This window comes from Lagopus muta, chromosome 6 (assembly GCF_023343835.1).
Source record: "Lagopus muta isolate bLagMut1 chromosome 6, bLagMut1 primary, whole genome shotgun sequence".
NCBI classification, from domain to species: domain Eukaryota; kingdom Metazoa; phylum Chordata; class Aves; order Galliformes; family Phasianidae; genus Lagopus; species Lagopus muta.
The window spans coordinates 30,137,526-30,164,064 of NC_064438.1; the positions used below are offsets into that span (position 1 = coordinate 30,137,526).

The 26,539-nt window shown below is 33.2% G+C and overlaps 1 protein-coding gene across 5 annotated transcripts in view; it reads right to left on the reverse strand.

The window, feature by feature from the left end:
* RYR3 (ryanodine receptor 3) overlaps nt 1-26,539 on the reverse strand; it is a 203,729-nt gene that overhangs the window by 130,610 nt on the left and 46,580 nt on the right. For all 5 annotated transcript variants that reach the window (XM_048949520.1, XM_048949521.1, XM_048949522.1 and 2 more), the window contains exons 3-11: nt 24,641-24,748; nt 21,830-21,901; nt 20,775-20,853; nt 17,905-18,017; nt 17,377-17,476; nt 15,648-15,741; nt 12,251-12,325; nt 11,259-11,415; nt 6,077-6,250 (exon numbers count right to left, since the gene is read on the reverse strand). In XM_048949520.1, coding sequence (XP_048805477.1) covers nt 6,077-6,250; nt 11,259-11,415; nt 12,251-12,325; nt 15,648-15,741; nt 17,377-17,476; nt 17,905-18,017; nt 20,775-20,853; nt 21,830-21,901; nt 24,641-24,748 — 972 coding nt within the window. The remainder of the gene's footprint in view (nt 1-6,076; nt 6,251-11,258; nt 11,416-12,250; nt 12,326-15,647; nt 15,742-17,376; nt 17,477-17,904; nt 18,018-20,774; nt 20,854-21,829; nt 21,902-24,640; nt 24,749-26,539) is intronic.

A 26,539-nucleotide genomic window follows, 5' to 3' on the forward strand; every position in this document is an offset into this window, starting at 1 on the left:
AAAGTGACACTTTTTTAATGAGATTGTCTGGACTCCAGAAACCGTGGAAATGTGATGTAGAACACCTGGAAGACATTTCTGAATAACTATCTTGATAATTTTACCTTAAAGGAGAACGATTTATTATCAGTCATATTTATTTCTTTTCAAGAACATCTGTCATGCTGTATATGAGTTTGTTAGCTGAAATAACACAGTTAACACAGCAAGGGGTGTTCCTGTGACTTAAATGAACAGGAACTGAAGAATGTTTCTTCCCATCACAACTAATAGTAAAACACTTGGCAATGTAATATAGATTCCACATTCTGTTTCATGTAGCTCCACATTCTGGAAAGGATGTTAGAGAAACAAAACTTTTCACAGACAGGATACTAATGCTGCCACACCTTGCAATTTACTTTCAACACCATGTAGCTCACAAAAGATATAGTCTTCTCCCTAAGCAGGAAACAAAATGAGACAGAATCCCATCGTCGTTGTAGGAATAGGAAAGGAAGAAAGTGTTATACTGTGAATAAATCTTGTGCTAAGAAAATATTAAACGACTGTGGTGCAGAGTTTCTCTTGTCAGTCATGCTAGTGAGAAGAATGAACAAAACTGGCCAACTACTGTCCTTTTGTGACCACTCATGTTGTATAACTAAATGAGGTCATGTTTTTCTTCAAGGCGTACTAGCTTTTTTTTTTTAATTTATTTTTTATTTTTTAATAATATATTACCTAAAAGAAAAAAAAATTGTCAGTTATGCATATTTTCTGGGACCACTCCATTAAATAACACAAAATACAGACTCGCTAACAACATACTGAGTAAAGAACATATTTGCTTAAAGAAAATTTTAAAAGCTTAAAAAAGTTGAAAGTCTTTTTAAAAAGGGAAACCAATAGAAAAAAGATATTTTATAAGTGGAAATACAATAGGTATCTAAAATACTCATGGTGACCTGACAGCAATATTCAACAGCAATTTTTCTTCCTTTTATTAAGGATTAATGAAAATAGCAGGTAAACACAATTTTGCTTTCACTCTATTGACTACACATGCAAGGATTAGAATTTCTTCCTAATTCATTGTTTTGCAGATTATTGCTATTCTAGACTTCCTACACTGATCCCTTCTTCAATCATTACCGAAAAGAGAAATGAAAACCAAGATCTTGCTTACTACAATTACACAATGGACATGTATGCAAATGTATATACAAATGGCTGCTCCAAAAGTAATGCCTTCTATTTTATTATGTTGATTCATAAAGTCAGAGGCAGATGTTAGTGACATGGCAGAATATGTCAAAACTTCCCACCAATATTCCATGTTGCCATGAGACAGATGGCAGCAGAAAGGTACTCTGACAACATAGCATGTGATATAGAAGTTCATATAAAGCAAAGAAGTGCAATTTAATTCCTTCATTCTGAAAAAGTTGCACCCATTCACATTAATCAGTGCTTGCTGAACTTTTGTGGAGACCAAATAGTGGATGTGAGTTCAATGAGCCAATGGGTGATCCATTCCAGCAGCTATCACTCCACAAAATGAAAAACGACTTGATCAACACATCCACACGAATTGGTGGATTATGATCAAAGAACTGTGTACAGAGCTGAATATCAGCTTGCATGTGTTGGAAACAATGGTAGTAACTTTGGAGTATTGAAAAAGGTTTTGCCAGCTGAGTAGCATAAATGGTCTCACAGGAACACAAAGAACACTGTATGTAAGTTTATCAGGAGCTACTAAACCAGGATCAGGCTGAAGGTGACAATTTCCTGGATTGCACCGTTACTGGTGATAAAGATGTGGTGCAGCCACTATGAGCTGGAATCAAAACAGCAGACCATGGAATGGCCACATGCAAATTCTCCACTGAAGAAAAAGATGAAGTGCTGTACACTGTCTTCTGGCATAGGACAAAGGTGATCCTTCTATATTTCCTGAAACTTGAACAAACCATCAACTCTGACCACTACACCAAAACTAAACTGAAGGCTTGAACTTCCAGAGTCACAGCAGAGAAGAAGATAGCATTTCTGACTTGAATATATTCAGGCCAATTAAAGAATGGCAATATTCACCTATCAATAACATGATCGTGCCATGCTTGTAAACAGTTCACAGTCTGGTCACCTACACTGATATAGACTTTTACAAGCATGGCATGACAGTTGTTGTTCATTGCTGGTAAAAATGCTAGCGGTGGTGACTATGCTGAAAAACAGTATATTTTGTAGCTAAGAATTTGCTCTATCAAATAGTGTTATTGTGCTCTTTGTGTCTGTTGTAGTTTGTATTACTAAAGTCATTGTTTTGCGTGCAACTCACATATTATACATTCTGAAGGAGGTAAACACGTAAGTTTCACTTAAACGTAAGGTGTTCAAACACTTTAGGTTGTGGAATCTCCATCTTCGGAGATAATAAAAATTTAACTCAACAAAGACCTGAGCAACCTGCTCTTGCTGAACATATTCTGAGCATGGATTAAAGACCTCCAGAAGTACCTTTCCAACTCAGCAATTCTGTAACAGTCTATGCTCCCCTGACCAGACATTTCAAATCATACATACATTTATATTTTACAAACAGACATGCATGAGTATGCTGTTTAAACTTCCATTTGCCTTGACTATTTCCTTAGCATAGTCTTTTTCTGAGAAAAGCAATTGCCATTACAGAAAGTAGTTTTAAGAAAAATAACCAGATATTGTTGCCTTGGTTAAGCTTTAACAGGATAAATTTTTGCTCCTTATCTAACTGGAATGGAAAGAAACAACAAAATTACAAGAAGCGAACTATATCGAGATGGCTCTTGTTCCACTTATTCTTGAACTATCATATTCCTACTGGGCCACCTGTGTTCTCATCCTAAAGAGATAACATCACACCTTTGACTACATCTCCTTAAATTCTGATAAATACCTGCCATCTGATAATTAAGTTTATCACTTCCCTAGTATGCCAAAGCAAAGAAATCAGAGGCAAATACTGCATCTCCTGTATCCCCCCCCCCCCCTCCCCCCCCATCTATTGAAATTAAAGAATCAACTAATGAACTATCTGGAGATCATCAGCTAAAGAATGTTGTTCAAGACATTATTCCATAAAGTTATCTCCAAAACACAGACTTTGCTATTTTTTGGTTCAGCCATCCCCAGAATAAAAAATTTTCTATTTGTTTAAATGGAATATTTTCAACTTCATCCACAATCACTTCTTCCTTAGAAATGTAGCTCCATGTTCTCTACTGTTTCCCATCTCTCATCCTGCCTCTCTTTGTAGAAGAACTGCTTCAATTCCTTAATCATCTTAGTGTCATTTTGATGGGTTCCCTCCAGTTTGCCTCTCTTGAACTGGAAAGCCCAAACATCAAGTCAGTACATCAGATGTGGTTTCATCAGTGCTGAGTAGAGGACTGTTTTCCTTGATCTGCTTGCGATTTTCTTCCTTATACAGCTAAGAAGGTTGCAGGTCATCTTCGCTGTCTGTGTTCAACTTTGACACAATCAATTTTTGCAGCTGGTCATCCTCCAGCACATACTGATACCTGGAACTATCCCTTCTTTGGTACATTTCCCTCTGTTAACCAGCATGAGATCTTAGCCTAACCATTTTTCTGTCCTGTTGAGGATGGTATTTCTGAATAGCAGTATAGTCACTGGGTCTACCAACCACTCTCCCATCTGCGAGCGCATGCTGTCTCATCAACAAGTTCATTAATGAAGATATTAAATTGTACTTGGGCCTGCAATGATCCTTGAAGTACAGCTCTGGTCCCCAGAAGGACTTAGCGCCAACGATCACAGTAGCATGAACCAACAATTGAGCCACTTTACTACAATTCACCTGACTACCAACCAAGTCTGACTTTGTGAGTTTGTGCATGAAGATGTTAGAGGAGACTGTTAAACACGTTGGTGACGCTGAGATAAACAACATTCACTGCTTTCATCTTAACTACCTAGCCATCCTATGGCTGAAGACTCTCAAGTTGGTCACAAACAATTTTATCTTCATAAATTCATACTAAGTATTGCTAGTCACCTTCTTGCTCTTAATACATTTGGAGATGAATTCCAGGTTTATTCATTCCATTTACTTCTCAGGGATTTAAGTGAGGATGATGAAATTCTTCTTATTGTCTTTCCTGAAGACAGGAGAAACATCTGTTTTCTTTCAGTCATCAGGAACTGTTACCAATTGCCACAACATTCCAAAGATAATCTAGGGATGCTTTGCAATGACATCAACAATATCTCTCTGTCCTCATGTTGCATATCATCCAATTCCACAGTCTTACGTATTTCCACTTTGTTTCAATGAGCGCTAACCTGATCTTCCTCCACTGAGGATAAATTTGTTTCTGTAGTTTCTCACTGGTCTCAGAGGTCTGGGAGTGTTGAATGCAAATCTTACCAATAAAGAGTAAGGCAAAGAAGGAACTAAGTTCCTAAGTCATTTCCACATCCTTGGTCACTAGGCACCTGGTCCAATTCAGCTCACGTTTTTCTTCATCTGCACTTTGCTGTTGATGTATGTAAAGAAGCCATTTGTTGTCCTATGTATCCTTATCAAATCTTACTGTAGATAGGCTTTGCATTTCCTATATCCAAGCTTGCATGCTTAGACAGTGTTTCTGTATTCCTCTTCAGGCATTTTTTATACCTTCTCTTTTAGAACCAAGTTTATCAGGAGCTACTTGTTTATCCAAGGTAGGCCCCTTGCCACCTTCGTTCAATTTTCAGCTCATTGGTTGGACCATTCTTTTTATTGTTTTAGATTAATAGAAACATTGGAGGACTTTAAAATAAATCTGTGTTTAAAAAGATGGTGATGTTTAAAAGGAAATCCAAACTGCAGATTTATCAACTGATTTTTCACATTCTAGTAAGATCACCTTTAAAGTTATTAAAAAATAACTTGACTGTTGACAGCAAGCCTGACATGACAAACATGACAGAAGAATTAAAAACAGTTAAAAACTGAAGCTCTATTGTATTATTTCAGTTTTAAACATGAAACTGAATAATCACTAGATACTGCATACCACTAGTTATCAGCAGAAAAATCATTTGCCCAGCATAAGAAACTGACATTCAACTCCAGATATAAAGAAAGACCATTTTGCAGCAACAAGCAATGCTGAAACAGAAATAGATCCTAGAAAGAAAAATCTTCACATGATACTGCTGGAAAATATAAACAAATAAAATATAATTTTGTACAAAGCTCGAATTTTTCCAAGTGGCTACAGCATCAATAAAGATTGAAGATATGAAAAATATAATCATAGCATGCATAAGTTTCAGTTCAGATAAAATTAAAATACTCTGATCATGTCAAGTTACTTTATGAATAACAAATGAAAATTTTAAGATTTTTTTAAATTAGCTTAAATTAGAGTGGTAACAGATTACAATACATTTTTTTCAGTACTTTCCCAGAAAACATCTTTAATTCAAGGTCCATGTTACATCATCACAATTACATTTTAAAATTTCACAGAATATTGTTCATTGAGAGTTGTTATTTAGGATAGTTTGGGTAGGTTGTGGTTGGACTCAATGATCTTAAAGATCTTTTCCAACCTGAGCAATTCTATGATTCTATGATTCATATTCCTTAAGAAATGTGTGCTTAGCCCAAATTCAACATTTTTTCTGGTAAGAAAATAGCTAAGCATATTTCTTAGTTGCAAATTTATATTTGGTCCTGTCATTTTTTTATTGTTGTTGTTGTTGGTTGGTTTTTTTTATTTGTTTGTTTTCCTAATTTTCTTGGTTGAAAAGGATCACAATGACTATCTAGTTTCAACCCTTCCTGCTATGTGCAGGGCCAACCACTGGACCAGGCTGCCCAGAGCCACATCCAACCTGGCCTTAATATTCTTAAGTGACGTAATTTTTACAGTGAAAGCATTTGCTGTTTACAATAAAATAGCACAAAAAAATGAATCCCACAAGAGCCACACTGTCAGGATGATAAAAAAGAAAACAGGACAGACTAAAATTGTTGCACAACTAACATTAATTCAACAAAGAATTAAAAGAAATAATGAAAAGTCAGAATCGTTACCTTCCTTTTTAGGAGACCTAAGCGTGCTGATTTAGCATCTGGTGCTTTGTAAGTCAACCATAAGGCACTGGCTACATGTTGAATAAAACAGACTGAATCACCATATTTTATTTCTGGGACTCCCATTCCATCAATGTCACGTTTAAGAGTAGAATCCTGCTTTTCTTTTAGTTCCTATGAACATAAAATAGAAGTTGGCATATAATCTCCGCATTGAGGCAGAATAAACCACTGAATTTTAACGTGATCCACATTTCAACATTGAACAATAATGTTTATGATATCTGTGCTATGAAGATGCAGCTAAAAGTTTATTTCACAAAATTTCTAATCATCTGTACAAAGCTATTCAGATTCTAATTGTTTAAAAATCACTTCAAACTTGGAGTAACACTAGAACTACTGGAGCAAGAAACATCGAGTAAAATCCATTACTTTGTAAGTATGTATTAAAAAAATTAAATTAAGCTAACCTAAACATTTTACCTAAGCTAATCAGTGATTACTGATTTTGTTAAAATCTCAATTTAGTAGAGCAATTACTTTTTTTTTTTTTTTTTTTTTTTTTTTTTTAAACTTTTTAAAATTTTTTTTCAATAACAGTTTTCCTTTCCAAACTGAGTTTGGGAATAAAGACAGAAATATGCAGCAAATTCTGTAATGGCAAATTTTGGATGTATGTATATGTTTGTTATTAAACAGAACGTGAGTATTAGGTTATTTCTTTTCTATATTTTCAAATTCTCTGATAGACCGAGACGTAAACTGTTGCTAATTTTTTGCTAAGAAAAGAAAAAAGGCTAGACATTGATAAATCAAACTTGCAACAAGTTTTCTGTTCAGTGAACGTTCAACATCTGTGGAGTAAAAGCTGATCCACTGTAACTGTGCTAATCCATTTTCATTTGAATGTAATCTAACTGTCATCTTTCAACAATAATTTTAGTTGAAACCTCATAACATCAAGATGAAGTAGAATGAAATTACAATGTATTCCTTGGGGATACCATTACAATATAAAGACTATGTGGAAATCATGTCACACCATATTTATGTGGATTGCATTACTACATACAAATAAAAATGAACCGTTTACATAAATATTTACAGTGGGGGCACTAAATAATGAAGAACAAGGAAATAGCACAGATTAATTAATCATCAACTATTAATTATCTCTACATAGCACCCAGATGATCAAAGCATTTTCATCAAGTATTACAACTGTGACAAGAAACAAGCAATATGAATTAAGATATTGTTTGTTAAAACTAAAATGATACTGGTTCTTTCAGATTACACTAAACATAAATAGAAAAATAAATATCATATTTTAGAATGTTTCTGGGACCCTGAAGGCTGTTTTCACTTTGAACAATAAAGCATAATTTCCTCTCTGTGAAGTTTTGCTCTCTGCACTGTCTGGTTTCTCCAGGATTTTAGCCAAGTAATTTGATAGTAGTGTGCAAAGAGAGCGTGTATTTTCTAACTGCTATTAGAAGTATAAGTTATAAAAAGAATATTGCTAGAGAATGATGGAAAAAAAAGGAAAGGTAGTAAGAAATGTGATCTGTAAAATATTTGTATCTTTGCAGCAAAACATCCAATCTTTTTCTCCTCCAACACCCTCTCTTCACAGTCTTATTTTTGTTTATCTCCCTGAGGCCACAAATGAATCAAGCTGAAAAAAAAAAAAACCAAAAAAAAAAAAAAAAAAAAACCAAAAAAACCAAATCATATCACAGTCTGGAAGTTGTCTAAGGGAAAATAACAACAGTAATGGAAACAAAAAAAAAAAGAACAAACAGAATAAATGAACTTTGGGAAGCAAAGCTGACAAAGATCAGCAATTTTCACAAGTTGTTTAATACAAAAGAATGGCAAGAGTTTGAAAATAGGAGAATTCCTACATAAGAGAAAGAAGGTAAGGAATGGCAGACTGAATGAGACAAAAAAATAATTAACAATGATTTTTCAACCGTCTTCTTGTAGAAAAATATCCTTGATACTTCAAAAGTATCTGCCTACCCTTAGAAACGCTTGGATAACTTGACTGCTCAATATTTAATAGGACTAATCTACGTATGCACATTCAAATGGTATCTTTTAGCATTGCACATTGTTGCTGTGCTAAATGTACTGTCATCTGCTGCAGCAATTTAAGCTAAGAAAAAGATGCAAAGTTGACAAATATAAGAGCAGAGGACTGATATTACAGCACACTTATCTTGCTAGTGTGTCTACTATAATCCATACCTTGCTGCATACATTTCTATACCCTAATAGCCAACAATGGAAAAAAAGAACAGGTAATTTTAGTTCTAATTCCTACTTTCTGCTCCCATATAAAATAAGTAGAAGTAGTTGTGCTTAGCTGGAAATAGTAACAATAAAATATGAACCTACAAATGAATATTTGCATTTAGCAACTATGGTCTCTATAAGGCCTATCATCTTATTCCAAAAACTAACTAAACTTTATGATTACTACCAAACTATTACAACATCCTAATGCCATCTTGAGCCCCTAAGATAGCTACATGTTGGCAGTAATATTAAAATGATATCAAATCCTTCTGCATGAGTCATCTGTGACTTTTGAATGTGTTAGAATGTTACCTACTCAGACTACACAAGTAATTTCTTCATTGTTAGTTGTATACGCAGTCATCAAAATATGAAATCTCAAATATTAATTCTGGGCTATGATAGTATTTAAAGAAAAAACATTTTTAAAACATGTATTGCTCTTCATTTTATTTATACTCAAATGTAAGCACAAGCAAGGTTCTGCTCAACAGAGCACAGTGAGCCAAGTACTATGCTGGAATGAGAACGCCCATTTCAAAACAGGATTCCATCTGCTGTAGGGGAACTGCTGTCTCCCTGGTCACAAGGCATTACAGAACTCTTGGCTTACAATAAGAAGACTGACATTTTGAAACTTTTGAGAAAGTGAACCCCATTTTAAATCGACAAAAGACATAATTTTGTTGATGTATTTTTTCAACTTAGTTGGCATTTATTTGCAGTAGTCATACACTTATATTTTGTTTTCATTCAAATCAGCACCATAAACTAGCACGTTCTATTAATGTATTTTTACTATATTCCTTCACATTAAAAAAGCTCCATCCTACTATTCTATATTTTAGAACATATTAAGGAAAACTCTAAAATTTATAATTAGAGGTATCTGTTATGATTTCCAGTACTACCTGGCAAAAGGAAAAAAATGGTGAAAGTGAGTTTATTGTTACTGAATGTTATCAAAGGATTTGAAAATCAAGGAAAACTTTTCAAAGAAACTCCTAGGAAGCCTTGGGTATTTACTATACTCCACAAAATTCTGCCTACTGGCAAACAGAATCTCTTTCTTCCCCCCCCCCCCAGACACTCTTTTACCAGCTTTCAGAAAGAAAGAATATCTCGATGGAGAAATGTTTTATTTCCTTTTGGATACTCCACAGCAATGTATGTTCTAAGCACTCTCACCTGAATTCAGTGTTGATCCCACTTGAAAAAAAAAAACCAAAAAACTAGACTAAATAACTCCCAAGGTCCCTTTCAGTCTGAGTTACTCAAGGCTTTGAAAGGGCAAGAGTGCTATAAACAGCAAGGTATTCCTGTACCCTTAGTTTAAGGATCTGTACACAGTTGGATAGGAAGGAATTAGTAATCTTGAAATTTCCTTTAATTTATGCCATTTTAATGTACAGCCAAGTGAAAACATTTCTCAATTGAGAGAATGAACATGATAAAATCGTTACAAAATTTTACAAAGATTTATGTGCAGAAATTAAAAGACAGTCACATTGGCATCCATGTTGTACAGCCATTCATTCTAAGTTCTTTAACCTTTTAATCTCCATATAATCAGCATAGGTTGGCTTTATGAGTTTTTCTTCTTACAGGATTCCGTTGCTTGAGAGTAAGCAATAGTTTTTATTCTTTCCTCAGACAAAAGCAAAGTTACATTAAGCCAGTGTGCAATTAGGCAGTGATTACATTATAACAACTTGAACAAAGCATTGAACCAGTAACTGTGGGATTCCTGGCACACTGACCATTAACAAGGTGCTCTGGTTTGCAAAAAAAAAAAAAAAAATTGGAAAAACTTACAGCCATAATAACTGGCTCTGCACAACATCATACCTTAATCTGAACTGCATAGCCTTTTACGTTGCAAAAAGAATGAAGTATTTGGTGAGCCTCTGCTATCTAAGTTGCAGATCCTATTACTTTTTCAATTATTCTGATTGGATAAAATAAGAATTGTTGGCATGCTGCATGCAGTCACGCTAATGAAATAGTTGTGGTTATTTTAAAAATACTAAGGAGTATTTTCTTCATTATATTAACAGAAGTCTAGGGTCTGCCAAAGCCTTAAATGATGGATTTTATTTCATACCCATCTAACTTCAGAGATTCTCTTTCAGTACTCCTTAGGGACCATACAGCATTCACAATGACACGGAACATTTAACTTCTTATATCCAATCAAAGATACCTATTGTAGAAGCTACAGCAACTGTTTGCACTGTCATTAAAGCGTGTAAAAATTATCATATTTGATGTAAAAACATTTCACTTCCTGGAAAAAGAAAGTTATTAATTTTGCCTACTTTCATATTCAGTCTTCATCCCCTCTCATTAGTACTGCCTTTCTGAGCTGGAAATGGTGAAAAAGCTAGTAACATGCAATTAGCAGCTGACTAAATTGCACAGCATATCGTTTAGAAATCAACAGTAAATTTTTGTTTGCAATTCTCCTGTCAGCACACAGCATAATGAATAACAAGGGCAGAATTTTTCCAAACAGAACTGAATTTCAGCTATAACCTAACTGAAATAAATGACAATCTAATGACTTGCTGCCTAACTAAAACGATTCTAAAACATTTGTATTAAACAAACTGTATCTTGCACTGTATTATCTTTTAATTGTGTTTGATTATTATTTTTAAACTGGTCAATAGCTTAGTTTACTCTGGAATTTATCAGTCTCATTTCTCTTCAAGGAAAACTTTGTTACTCTTGATTCAGGATATTTACTTTTCGATGTAAATGCAGAAACCCCAACAACTACAGTATATACATTAAAAATAAAAGGTATTGAACCAACTCAGATCTGCATTTGAGTGCTTCATATTGAGGATAAACTTTCATTAAAGTCATTTACCTTTGATGCTCTGAAACAAAAAGCAGAAGATGTTGTGTCTGACTTTTCTCTGTCCAACATTACCAGACCTTCATCATCATTCAAAGCCAAGTACATTCCTGTCGTTATATGTCGAAGACGGAAAGGCTGTCCCCATCTGATGTTACTTCCACTCCAACTAAACATACGAGACATCAAGGAATAATTCATGAAGTAATCAAAACTAACTTTTTTTTTTTTTTTTTTTTTTTTTCAGAAATTAGAAATGATATATATAGAAAGTCTTCTCAATATCTGCATCACATCAGATGCAAAACTGGCAATATGTCTGCAAATGGAATCTTGTTGCTTCACTAACCTCTCCCAGTTTTATTAGGATATGACACCCACTATCTTTAAAAATCACAATATCTTCTGAAAAATATTAATGTGCATATTAACTATTATAATACTGTTGACTGCATAAATTAATTAAACTTAGGTGAAGGACTCAGTGTTCAAAAGAAGTAGTATATTTTCCCTTAAGATGTAGAATAACTCTGCTAATTACAAGCATATTTCATTTGTAATCACAAATACACCAAGTGTAAAGCAAACAGGCACTGCAGAAGGCCACTGAAGTTGACATTAAGTACCCTTATGGTACACAGAAATTTCATTTCATTTCATTTGCAACAAGAGATAACTAACCACAGAGACTGTGTCTATGAAAGACATCCATGAGAGATACTACTGTTTTGACTTCCACACATGCTTCTAAAATGATAAGTGAAAACTAAGCAGCAACATCTCAAGCATAAGTATCTCATAGGCAACATTATTTTTGACATGGGACACAGATGAAAAAGGCTTGCAATATTGACATTGTATCATTGATAAATTACTTTTTATTTTGAGTATGAGCAGGCTAACTTTATTGTACAGCAGGACAAATATATTAATGATGCTCTGTGAATCTGTGAAATTGATGTGAGCATAACAAAAGTTACTAAGAAATCCAAAAAAACCTGTACCTTATTCGAAGGGGTTCTACTCTCCACAAAGATCTTGCTCGAACACCTGCTCCTCCAGTTTCATAAAGTACTTTCCTATAGAAAGATTCAGAAGATCATCCTCTTGCCTTTGTTTGTGCTACTTATTTTTCTGAGGACTGAGTTCTATAAACCATGTATGACTCCCAGCTAGCTCAATGGATGAAGGTGAACAGAAAAAAAGATTTTTACTTGTCATTGAGAACACTATAGAGTATACAAACGTCCCAGGCAAGTTAAGATTGAAAGCCATTTAGATTAATCCATTCTCTCTCAGAAGCTGATGAAATACTTTCTTTTCAAACTGGCTGAGAATTTTCTTTTGTAGCTTACTGATAAAACTATGTAAATCATAAATTCCTAGTAGATTAATCTAAATTACTAATGCTCTAAAATATAAACACAATATTAAAAATAATTACACACAATTGCAAAATTAACAATAATCAGCATGAATACTACATCAGCCATACCACTGTTAGAACTGCTTCTAACTTTCTAACTAAAAAATGGTAATAAGAAAACAAAAACACTGAATTATAGTCTTTACACAGAATAAATATTACAGATAAAATATGTTTCTAATAGTACAGCAGATAAAGGTTTTTTTTTTATTAGAAATTCTGTGTCCTGAGTTTTCAGATGAAAACTTTAATATTACACATTTTATTTCCTATAGCCTTTATATATTAAAAAGATTACATAAATTCTGGTGCCTGGATTACAAAATTTGAATTATTTCTAAAGCTTAAAAAATATTTCTCATATATACTCCTGTGAGCAGCACTGTTTCACACTATCATTTATGGAAGCTAGACCTTCTGTGCTTATTTATCTTTAAAAACAAACAAACAAAACAAAAACAAAAAAAATGCAGCAAGGGAATCCAAAATCTGCCTTCCTGCTCAGTCAAAGTATTCTGTCTACTCTATATACATACATGGAAACATCATAACCTGTTATGTGGTCTGTTCTAAAACACAGTAGCGTTCTGAAATAAAGAATTTTAACTGGCTCTTCAGATTGTCAAATGGTTTTATTTTTAACAGCTATCAGGATAAAAGATCTGTTTAACATTATTCTCACGCAGCTCCTGGACCTGAAAGTCAACATGTGAAATGAAAGCTTTATCTTAACTGACAAAGTACATAAGAAACTTTTCTTCTAATGAGAAGAATATTTGATGATCAGACTCTTGACTGACATCAGTAATAAGAATCTATATATTAAAACAAAATAAACTAACATGACATATCATTTACATAGAGTATCTTTATAAGAATATGGAATTGTAGGTCTACATCTATTCATTACACAGAAGTCACATTTAAGAATATGTATGCAATTCCAAAAATTTCAAAATGATTGTGTACAATAAACACAAGAATATAAATTTCTCAGAGAAAGGATAACAGCATTTCCTATGCTTTTTGTATTCCATGTTTCATATACTCTAAAATTGAAATATAAAGTGACAAAAAAAAGAAACTAGCAACCAAATCATCTTAATTTCAAACTAAATGAATATAGTAAATACAAAATAACCATTTCAAGTTTCTCATTTTCATCCTAGATCCTCATTGTGTCCGTTTGCCTTACTAGTGTTACTCTAATGATGGAAGAGCCTAGTGACCTCTTCTCTAGACAAGCTCAGAATTAGTAATTTGCTTCCATTCTCCTTTTGCCTCCTCTATTTATGCTTGGCTCAACTCAACCATGTCTTCACCAAACTGACTTGGCTACCATAAAAATTCCTCTGTTCACCTCTTACCTTTAAACCCATACACTGTTTAATTCCTCTAATCCTTTTCCAGCTTTTTCTGTGTGCAATGCTATTATATCCTTAGCGACCTGGCCTTATGCTAGTAATGCTACAAGTAAAAAATAATTTTTGCTTTTTCTTAAACACATCTACATTACACTTTCTTCAGCTTCTCCTTCATTCCATCCATTCATCCATCCTACTCTGTGTTTCTGCAAAACCTTCCTTTCTGACTTGCAGAAAGATTATTGCGTGCATTTTTCCTAATCTTGTAATAAAAGTCGGTAGTCCCCTATATGAACTATGAGAAGCATTCTTTATAGAAGCCTACAGAAAATTAAATGTCTCTTCCATAAAAAGAACAATTATCAGCATTGTATAACTTAGGAAGCTTGTTTAATAGTATTACTGGAATGCATAGAAATGATTAAGTAAGGAGATAGAATCACTATTTTTATAGAACTCTCACTCTTATTCCTATTGCTGCTTGTTTGCTTTGCACCTAACAATTTTGTTTTGGGGGAGAAAAAATTGGCTTCTATAACTACAACCCAGTAAGAACTTGGCCTTGTACCACTATGCACCTTACTAATCAGAGAGATAACTCAAAATCAACCACTTTAAAATGATCAGTTTACCATTGGTTTACATACATGCAGGTTTAGATACAATATAGTATTTCTGAACTTATTCTAACCTCATTAAGACTAGATGATGAAAATATTATCTGTATTTGACATCTGAACTCCACAACATACCAAAGTCCTAACATTTTCACTAACGTTACACTTTTATACTTGAGTTGCCTACTTAACATTTCATGCTCAGTGCAAACTTACTATCATTTACATATAGGAAGAGAACAGAAAGAAAAGGTCATTAACAAATATTCTCTAACACTCACTTTGGATCTGCAGACTTCTTCACTGAACAGAAGTATAAAAATTGAAAACTTAAAACTGAGAATTCCATTTAATTTCTTATCTGAGGTATCATACTCCCTAAAGCATACCTGATTTGCTACAACAGGTGCAGAGGTCTTATTTGTTGAGTATGACCTTTAATGTTGCTTTTCTAAATATTGAAATAATTAACTTGCTGTGTTTTTGACTCAGCAAAATACAACGTTAAATTCTAGTCATAATAAACCATCATTATATATTAAAGATGTAGATTTAAGTTCAATACAAAAGAGATTTAGGCTAGGTAATACAATTTAATTATCAATACATTAGTACAATTTGAGCAAGAAAGAACTTGCAAATGGTAAAATATATATCATATATGAAATATGCTGTAGAGACTGGGCTTACAGAGATTTTTTTTAGTGCCTTTATTTATTATTAAAATGTTCCCCATTAATGCTTGCTGACCTCAGCTTATAGTAGCACACTAGACAGGTTGAAATCTTGGTGTTGAATTTCAGAAATACAAGAACTTAAGAGTCATTTTCTACTTAGTAGGTCTCTCAAATTATAACAGTGTCTCTGTCTAATTAAAAATTACTATCAAGACAACTGAACCTATATAACTTATATAATCTTAAATTTAACTGACAATTAATGATCCATACTTATATTTTTGAGAGAAAATGTATAAAAATACACCACCACTCACTTTTGCTGTGAATCATTCTGATCTGTAGAAGGAATTGTCAAACACTCATCACGACCATGGAAAAAACGTACTACATGCCCACCAAGAAGATACCCTGCAGAAGAATCACATTCACTCATTAGTTTATATTGGCCATCCCAAAGTGTCATTCTCAAAATAAAAAATAAAAACTCTATTAGTTTTAATAATACCTCTGTGAAAAAGTATGTTAATTCTTATTATCTTTTACAGTTACAGCAAAATATTTATTCTGAAATTAAAGATAAGAGGAAAGCAATCTCTTAACATTTAAAAATCAAATTCTGGGACAGAAAAGGAAATGGAAAAAACACATAATTACTCTTTTGAAAATTGAACGCTTTATGTAGAAGCCAAATTTGTTAAAAGAACAAATATATAAAGCGGGAACGTAGAACAAAACTCATATTAATGGTGTTGATCCAATATGAGTTCGTAAATTAAAAAAATGATAATGGGCAATTATGCTGTTGCCAGTTATTGCCAAGGTCAAAATGAAGAAAGAATGTTAAGAAAAATATCAGGGTAGCATATTCTGTTCTATCAAAATTATTTGACATAAATTACAAAGATTCTGTTATGAGACTTCTTTACTTCATCATGTTACATCAGTATCCTCTTTTGTACTTTGAATGCTTCATATCTTTCCTTACAAGCTAGAAGAAATGTTTTTAAAAAGTGCTGATTTTCCTATGTTTTACGCTGTGCATATTATTTTGATCTAGTTTCAGTGAAAATCCACTATTCTCTCTATTAAATAATATTAAAAGAATCAATTATGAATTATATGAATTATATGATTTCATTTTTCCTTTTCTTTACTTGTGTGTTATCCCATGGACACTTTCAGTTCTCTTTAACACAGTTCTTCATGAAGTTCTGCAGGAGTCATCACATACAATTTCAGTTCTCGTAAGCTTCTTGAGAATATACAGACTTGGTTGACTTTATAATCTTGCAATACAATGTGTTGAAGAGGATAGCATTGAGATAGGGAGCAATATCAACTGAATGAATCCTTCATTACAGAACAAGACGTTTCACACACAGAATAAGGTAACATTTCTCAAACATGATTGAGAAGTGCAGCAAAGGACCTAGTGAGAAATCAGACTATGTGGTATGGGATTTAAGGCTGATTAACACGATGTATTTAAAGAGTTCATTTTCAATGACTATCAGAGAGAGGCAATAAAGAAGCAAGGCTGTGAGATCCAGAAAGGTTCTTTAAATTTGCAGGTATCTTTAAAAAACATGATGAGGATATTGAAATAGGAACTACAAGAAACCTGTTTTCCATTTTGCATGTACCTCATTTCTCTTCTGTTCTCTCATGGAACAGGGCTATTGAAATTCCTCAGCAAAATCTAAGTTTACTGACTTTTCTTACTTATCAGCCCTTACTCCCAAAAATTAAACTGAAGGCCATGAACTCATCTGTTGCTTGCTTGGTCTTCATTTCTCATGTTACTGTTTATGCTTTGTAAATCCAGAATTAGATTACTCATTTAACTTTTCAGCAGTTAACTCAGCTGAAACATCTGTATTTCCCCATTTCCCCTTCCATTAATCTCCCATCATCCCATGCTCATTTCCTATAATAACCTGTTTTGTTTGATGTTTTGAGGTGTTCTCATTCATTCACTTTTCATGAAATATGATACAAAGCCATTCATACTGTACGAATTTCTAAACATATAAAACACCAAACCTTCTGTAATATTGCTTCCTGAGCACGTAGGATGTACATTCCAAAGTGTCTGCATAAAGGAGGCGTCCACCTGAATACTTCCATTTGACATGGAGAGATGCTGAAACAAGAAGATAACAAGAAACAGTGAATATTGTGCTTAAAAATATTTTAATATGTACTTCCTCAACAAAACAGAAATACAAAACAATGTAGACATACATACATTCTTTAAAAATTGGTCAGAACATGCTTTTTAAATGATCTTTTCTAAACTCTAACCAGCACTCTACAGCTACAGCTTAGAAATATTCCAGTTAAGAGAACTAAAAACCTCCCTAGAGAATATTGAAGGCCAAAGGCATGAAAATAAGCATGATCTAGTGCGAAGAAAACTATTCACAGAGGAAAGAAAAAAAAAGTCATTAGAACCAGATATCATTTTGTAGATCGGAAAAAAAATAATAATCGTTTGTAAGAATCCCAACACTTTTCCAGCAGATTGTGTTTTTCCACCATCTGGTTCACTTGCTTGAAAAACAAACCTACCAGGTATCTTTCAGAGGACACACTGACCAGGATAAGATCATCACCTATTCGAACTTTTTCTCCTTCTGACCTCTGTTTAGAAGCAGGGTGTATTGTCCACCAGCATGCCTCACCTAAATGACAAAAGATACTTATCATTGGTATACAAAACAGATAACTCCCAAAAAACTTAAGGATATTTTTGGACAATACTGAAACAACCTAATGAAGAATTGTCTTGTAAGACAATCATACAAAGCCAACTCATTGCTTTTTTTCTATCCACTCAAGTTTTTCAATTTTTTCAAAACTGTTTTTTTGGCAGCTAATCTTTGCCATCACTGAAGGTGTTACTTCCTGTTGAATGCTTTGTTAAAGTCACTAATCATTTACAAAACAATGCTTATAACTATTTTTCCTTCCGCAGCAGTAAGTTGGTGGTGCTGAAGCTACCTTGGTCTTAGTGATCAAATTTTGGGTCTTCTTTTCCTTAATGTCCATATCTATATTCACAATATTCTGTACTGCTAAGCTACAATAACATTACAGAACTGAAAGAAATACTCCTTAATTTTACAATATTACTGGTAGCATAAGGAAAAGTGCAAAAACCTTTTTAATCAACTTTCAAACATCACATAAAACATTCTTGAAGTATGAAAACTATGAAAATGATTATAAAGACAATAAAGAAAAGTTACATCCCTAGAAGTCTAAAGTACTAAATCATCCAAAGTGAATCCTTTGAAGTATTCAGTGGCTTTTAAATCAATATTCACCAGGTCAAAAATGCTGTCTACAGATGAAACTGATTCAAAAGAACATTTTCATGGGTCAAAAGAGGGGCAAGAGGAAGTAATATTTTGATGTTTAGTTTATGAGCTGTACAAGCATGTTGTAGTTTTCAAAACTCTCAGCACAGAAAATCAGCTAATCACTCCTTTTACAGGCTACTTTTTACATATTACATCATGTGCAAGGATCTCTTGGTATACGTATAGTAAAATAAATACCAGTACAGATATCTACGACATATACTAAAAACTTCAAATGCACGAGCAGATACACACATGATAATTTTGAAAACAAAAACAATAGAACTATGAACTACTATCTGAGTGAGAGAACACATACATTCCTCTTACCAATATTGCTTAAAGAAAACGGTCTCTGTATGAGGCAACAATCAAACACGCAAGTCTGAAACCATCTTCTTTATAGCCACTACTGAAAGACAAACCTCACTTATTCAAACTCAGGCCATGCAGATAACATAGACTTGAGCTGCTCTGAAAGTAATGCCTCCTATTTTATTATTTTGGCCCACAAATTTAGAGGCAGATGTTTGTGGTAAGGCAGTAGAGGTTGAACCTTTCTACCAATATTCTCTTACATTTTGTTGCAGTGTGACAGATGGTAGCAGAGGGGCAGCCTGACAAAACAGTGTCTGATGGAAGTGCATATGAAGCAAAGATGTAAAATTTTATTTTCCCATGCATAAAATATGACACCCACTGACACTTGATGAACATTTATAGAGACCAAATACAGGATGTGAGCATCCGTCACAAAGACGGTGGGTGGTGCTTTTTAGCAGTGGTGACAGCAGTGCAAAAGAAAAGCCACGTTCCAGATGGTCATGCAGATTTTTATGAGTGCAACATCACACTGCTCCTGTTCATTGTTGTTAGAATATACAGCTAATAGTGATAACTACACTGAAAAATAATGTTTTGTAGCTGAGAATTTGCTCTAACACACTTTGTCATTTTGAGCTCTTTCTGTTCATTGAAGTTTACATGGAAAGCATTATTTTTGGAGTGACCTATGTAGACAATGTCATTTGGGAAGGAAGTTTCAAAGATCATGGCTCACAAATATTTTAAACGTTTACACTACAGCGTCTCTCCATTGTCAATTAATCTAATTGATCTAATTAGTCTAATTAATTTTGATTTTAGCTTATTTTCAAAACAATGAAAAAATAAACAGAAAACACTGGTTGATATAACAGAACTGGCATACTGTCATTTGAAGTGTCACATTAACAAGGAATGTACATAGGTACTTTGATTTCTCCTTCACAGTACGTGTCTTTCAGTGCGTACTACGAGTCATTTAATTATTTCTGTTGGAGGACTCATCACTTAGTAACTCTTAACACTATGTATACCGAACCTAAGCCTGTTTGTGATACCTTGCAAATTAATTGCTTTTCAGTTAATTAACCTATCCCCTAAGCAATGTGGCATCTTATTGTTTATATATGATACCATGGAATCTCAATTGTTTCCATAACATTTATATCAGCAGAAGTCTGACAGTATACCTTGAAAGCAACTGATTAAATTTTAAAACTTTCTTATCATTTCTTGCTTGTGATGTATCTTTTCCACAATGAGATAATATTTTGATCCATTTTATGATTTTTCTTCAATTGTTTTACCAATGTGCTCATTGCATTTTTTCCTGTTTTCTGCATTACAAGCTGCCAGCTTCTTTTGTCATGTAGTTAGGATGTATATTATAAATGAACTGATACACGATATTTTCATACAGTTATTCTACTGATAGGGACCAACTATACAAGCAGAAAATTAATGCATCAAATCTATTTAACAGAAATTTTTACTTCAGTCATTACCCCTAGTTTTATTGTAGTTGTGGCAAATTAGTTTAATTACAAAGATGCTCTACACTCTTATGCAAAATCAGTTCATTTCCTGAAAGCCATCAATATTGATATTCATCATTTACTTTCAATCAATATATTTCTAGTGAACAGATAAACACGGCAATCACAAGCTTATAGGAACACACATTTAATCACAATGCATCTTCTAAAAGAAGAGATGTCTGAAAACTTTTTCTTCAAAAATAACTTGTCATACCTGCTGCATTTTCTTGTAGTCCCACATCAAATGCAAGTTTATCAGTCTGGGATCTTGATGACGTTAAGCATGTTAAATACTGAAAAATAGTGGAGTTGGTGAAAATCAAAATCAACAGTATCTGTTATCATACATGCAGAATAATTGATAATACATTCACATTACTCTACCTTACTATCAGACATGTGTTTTTTTCTTTCTTTTTAATTAAAGAATAGTGTTATTTGTAAATATGCTTTCCCCAGTTTCTTTAAATTATCAAAATGTTTTTCAATTCAGCACATATTTATCTTCTGCAATATAACTCCTTTCCAAAGCTTCAAATGGTTCATGATAGGAGTAGACAAACATCTTAGTATAGTCTCATTGTAATAGATTTCCTGCATGACAGCATACTGTGTAATAATACTTTAAAATTCTGGTAAATCAAGGTAATTACGATTTGTATGGCTTATAAAAAACAGTTACAGAAATTTAAGACAAATATAGTAGACTAATATACAGTATTCTAATACAGCAAAAAGTAGAGAAGATGCTTTCTTCATCTCTCATTTCTCCAACCTCTATTAATTATACACTAATAAGTCAGAGATCACAAGCAGTTTAAGTTTTTCACTTGTACAACACAGTAAAATAAAATTTATAAAAGGTAGCACATCTGTGGACACAGTCCTTGGGAACAACTTATTTGTGCATTATGATGGAAAACTCAACACATATTATGACACATTCACTTGTGTCAGCAGAAGCTTGCTAATGGAACAATCACTGGAATGGACTCCTGAAAAATAGAATTTATGGTTAAACTCAGTGCTAACTTTCTGACTGAAACGGATTTGAACAATCTAAATTTAAAACAAAGACCACTCCACCGTGTTGAGACATCACAAGCTATTCAATTTTTTATTTTTACTTTTTAAATCTAGTATGGAAGACATATTATGGAAGACATACAAAAAACAGTAATTCAGAATTTTTGTAATTATTTTGATTTAAAATACATCTATTTATGAGTTTCATACTACCAATTTCCTTGCAAGTGCATTTTTGCTTACCATTTCACTGAATGAATGTCGAAGTAGTATAGCATGGCCATATAGCAAAGTTCTGTGACCACCTTGAGCTGCCTACAGAACATGGCAGAGAAGGTTAGAACACCAGCATGGACTACAAACAGATTTATGTGAGGATGTGAAGAGCAATTTTAATTTAAGTAAAAAAAAACATACATATTCAAGCAAATTATGAAATGCCTATGCTGCACAAAAATCATAAATAAATTAACAACTGCAACAGCCAAATATATGCCAAGAGAACAAACGTTCTTGGCCACAGCTTGTTAAAAATTGCATTACAGTAACATAATTAAATAAAATCACAGCATTTTTAAAAAAATATTTGAAGTGGAATATAATAATACTTACCTTCTTTACAAACTTCTCAGAGGCATTAAAAAACATAAAAAAATAAATACATATACACACATACACAAATTCTGAAAGAATTAAAAAATGCAACTACTGCAAATGTTTTAAGCACTTATGAAGGGTAGCTACTATCTAGAGCTATTTGTCACATTTAGTATTTATTAGATTTATTAGCATTAAATCAACTGCATCCATAATTTCAATGAAGCACAAATTGTTATTGTCAAATATGGGAATATATTACAAAATCAGAATAGGCAAAACTGGATTTTCTTTGTGATCCCTTTAGTCAGAGAATTTAACATGTTCTGACTCTTTTGGACAAGAAAAAAAAAAAAAAAAAAGTCCAAGGGAAAAACTGTTGGAGTGGGTCTAGAGGAGGTCCACTAAGAAGATCAGAGAGTTTGAGCACCTGTTCTACAAAGACAGGCTGATAATGTTCTCCTTTCAAGGAGTTACTTACATAGTCAATTTCCTTAAATTATAAAATTCCCCTTTTTCCTACATATTATTCTGATTATTTTCTATGATGCCAATAAAAAAATGAAGAAATACTAGAACTCTGTTTATGGAATTCCAGAAGGAAATCAAAAGAAATCTCTCATCATGATATGAATTCAGCATTAATTTCTATTTGAACAAATATATTTAGCACTGCATATTATTTGCATAGTAGTTCGTCAACATTTAGTCCCAAAAACTAAGTAAATGCATAGAACTTGTTCATGCTCTATTCTCAAGATAATAAAATTTGAATTCAATATTATGTTAAGAGAGCAGAGAATAAGTAGGGATAATAGAGAAGGATGCATAATATTCTTCACAGCCAGTAAAACCAACCAAATTAAGTCTTCCACACAGGCTTTTAAACTATTCTGGTAAATCCATTAAAGCCCAGCATAATAGAAAATAGCAACAACCAGATTTGGCATAATCTCATCAGGCTACAGAAATTTGAGAGATATAGTAAACATCAATGTACTGAGATGGCCTGCAACAATTTCACGAGAAATTTTAAGAGACATTTGTATGACTACTGTTTAATTCTAACTGAAAGTGGAATGCAGAATTTACTTCACACAAGTTTTGTGCCAGTCATGGTGCTCAAAAACACTCATTGCAGAATCTGTCATAAGAAATAAACACTGTAAAATCTTATTAAATATTAATTCATTAATAATGTTTTACCTCCTGTTAGGAAGTGGTATTTCTAATTTTTCCCTACAGTTCAACTGAACAGGAGAAGAAAACAATAAAAGTGAATTTACATATTATTTTAAAATCCTAAAACATTATACATGAATACAAACGGACTAGTGACAAACTAAGTGGAAAGCACAAGTCATTTTATTACTTTGTCTCATTGATAGGGGAACATCTGACAAGTTGCTCAAATGACCATGCAGATCATTCAAAATACTGACAAATCTACATCTGAGGTTTCTATTAGGCCTAATTTTTACCTGTAATATTGTCCCATTTTGTCAAACAAATACAAGTTGTATATAAATTTTTATGTTTCATGGCTTTAATGATAATAAATCATGTGTAATAAAGTGCACTTATTTTTATGGAATTCTTTCTTAGTACATTAGGATTCCTAGGATATCTTAGACTTGAAGTGATACAATCAAAGCTTTTGTAATAAAAATGCAGATACAGCTACATTTCACTTTCTTGCAATCTCACATTACATTATAAGCATTCCAGTAAGTAGGCTTTAATAATACAGTAAAAAAATTAATAAACCCAAAGGACAAAATTATTAAATGATTATTTCTGTTCAACAGTTCTTGTCTCTTACCAGGGGTTAAATCATTTAAAATTACAATAAAGCAGTGTAGGTACACACCTACCAAAAAAAAAGTAATACCTGTGTACTTAAATCTGAACTTATCACATAGATTTAGATTTTTCCCTTTCTTCTGTTGATAGAACTTAATTCCCAGATAGTGATTTTATGAGAAGATAGGTCAAATAAAGCCAAATACCTCAAAAACTTTGTTTGCTTAGTGAAACGAGATCATGGAGATTTACATCACCATGACAAAATTATTTTGCTTTCCTCATTAATAAATAGCATTCTAATACAATAATGCTTTTTATGACAATAAAATTGACAATTTTATAAAAAAAATATGACAATTATGACAGTCTGAGGATGGATGATAATAAATAATCTCTGAAGATGATGTTACTGTTATCTGTAAATATTTCAATAGACTAGCTGCACCCATTCCTCAATGCCATATTAAAAAGTAACATTATTATGGCAGTGGAGGACTAACTTCCCCAAGAAAAAAGGAAAACTGAATTATCTGCTATCACACAAATTCCCTCATCTGGAAAATTCTGGAACAAGGGAAGAAATTTAAAAAAAAAAAAAAAAAAAAAACCCGTACTCAGAAACTCAACATTCTTTGATGTTAACTTACTTACCCCTTCATTGGCATTATCCCCTGTGTTGGTCAGCATCTCTTGAAGGGCTCTTACAGACAGAGACTGTTCAAGTACAAAGTTACAGATGCAAAGGTCTGGAGGAACATACTGTAAAAAAAAAAAAAAAAATTTAAACAATGTAAGAACAAAAGAGCGGAGTATATTAAATGTGATGAAAAGTGTATTTGAAACCATGTATTTTGATTTTAATATCTGGTTTTCTGCTGGGTTTTTGTTTGTTTTTGAGATGCATGCAACCTCCTTTTAACAAAATAACATAAATCCACTCTTCAGAATTTGTCACTACAGTAACTTCACATATGCTAGAATTGTATTTATAAAATAATAGAATGGCTTGTGTTGGAAGATACCTCAAAGATTATCTAGTTGCAATACTGCATAAAAATTATACTATGAAAATTATATTTGTTCTTTAATATCATTTAAAAAAAAAAAAAACAAACAACAACAACAAAAGAAAATGTGGATGATATTATCTGATGAATAAAGCTTAAACTCTGAACATATTTATAGATGCCCCTAAACATCAAAGACTCAGAATCCTATGATTTAATAATATAACCTATTTTAGGGACCTTATTCTCAGTTACTGAATCAACAATGACTGCTGATTTTGAAATATCAAACTTTAATTCAAAAACGAATAGCATCATTTTTCACCTGTTAACATTAATATGCCCAATAAAAGATGTTTATGTGAAAAAAATAAATAAATAAATCTCAGTGGGAATCTTATAATTGTATATAAATACCTGACCAGACATTATAAAGCCAAACTTCTCTGTGGCATCAGTGAAAAGACAAGAAGAAACTGATACATGCTGAAATTCAAGAAATTCCATCCAAGTGTGAGAAAATAATGTTTTTACCATGAGGATGGTCAAACACTGGAACAGGTTGCTCAGAGAAGCAGTAGAATCTTTTTCCTTGGAAGTGTTTAAACCTTACTGGACAGTGTTTTGAGCAATATGGTCTGGATGAACCTATGCTGAAGAAGAGGTTGGACTCTATGATCTCTATAGGTATTCTCCAACCTCAAAAATTCTGTATTTTGTGACTTAACGATACAGATCATGGCTTCAAATGCACTTTAAAGTTGAAATATGATACATGAATTTTTAAATCACTGTGACAGGAGAGAACAAACTTCTTGATAAAGATGTTTTTTGAAGTGGTGCAAAGGGAAAGAAGATATACCTAAACACAATACAGAAAGCAAATAAACAACAAACTACAGTTGGTTCTGTACAAAATTCTTCCTTGTTCTCTGTTATGACTGTCTGTTTTGAGATCTCTCTGGTTAGCTCTTTCAAAATGATTACATTATAAGCTCTGTGAACCTCTTAATTTTAAACAAACTTCAGAAGCTCCTATGATAGTATCTGCTGCTAAGGTATGAATGTAAAGTAGTTCCATAGAATTGAACAGTAACATGTTTCTCCTTTTCTGAGACCAGAATGAGGAAATGCACTATCTTCCACATTGTGTGGAAGAAAAGGATCTGGGGGTCTTGGTCAAAGCTCAGCTAAACGTGAGCCAAGAGTGTGCCCACATGGCCCAGAAGGCCAATGGCATCCTAGCTTGTATCAGAAATGGTGCTGCCAGCAAAAGCAGGGAAGAGATAGTCCCTCTGCATTCAGCACTGATGATGCTGCACCTCAAATACTGTGTTCAGTTTTGGGTCCACTGCTATACAGACATCATGACCCTGGAGTGCGTCCAGAGAAGGGCAATGAAGCTGTGAGGAGTTTGAAGCACAACTCTTATGAGGAACAGCTGAGGGAGCTGGGGGATTGTTTAGCCAAGAGAAGATGAGGCTCAGGGGAGACTTTATTGCTCTCTACAGAGGTGACAAGGTGAGGTTTGGCCTCTTCTCCT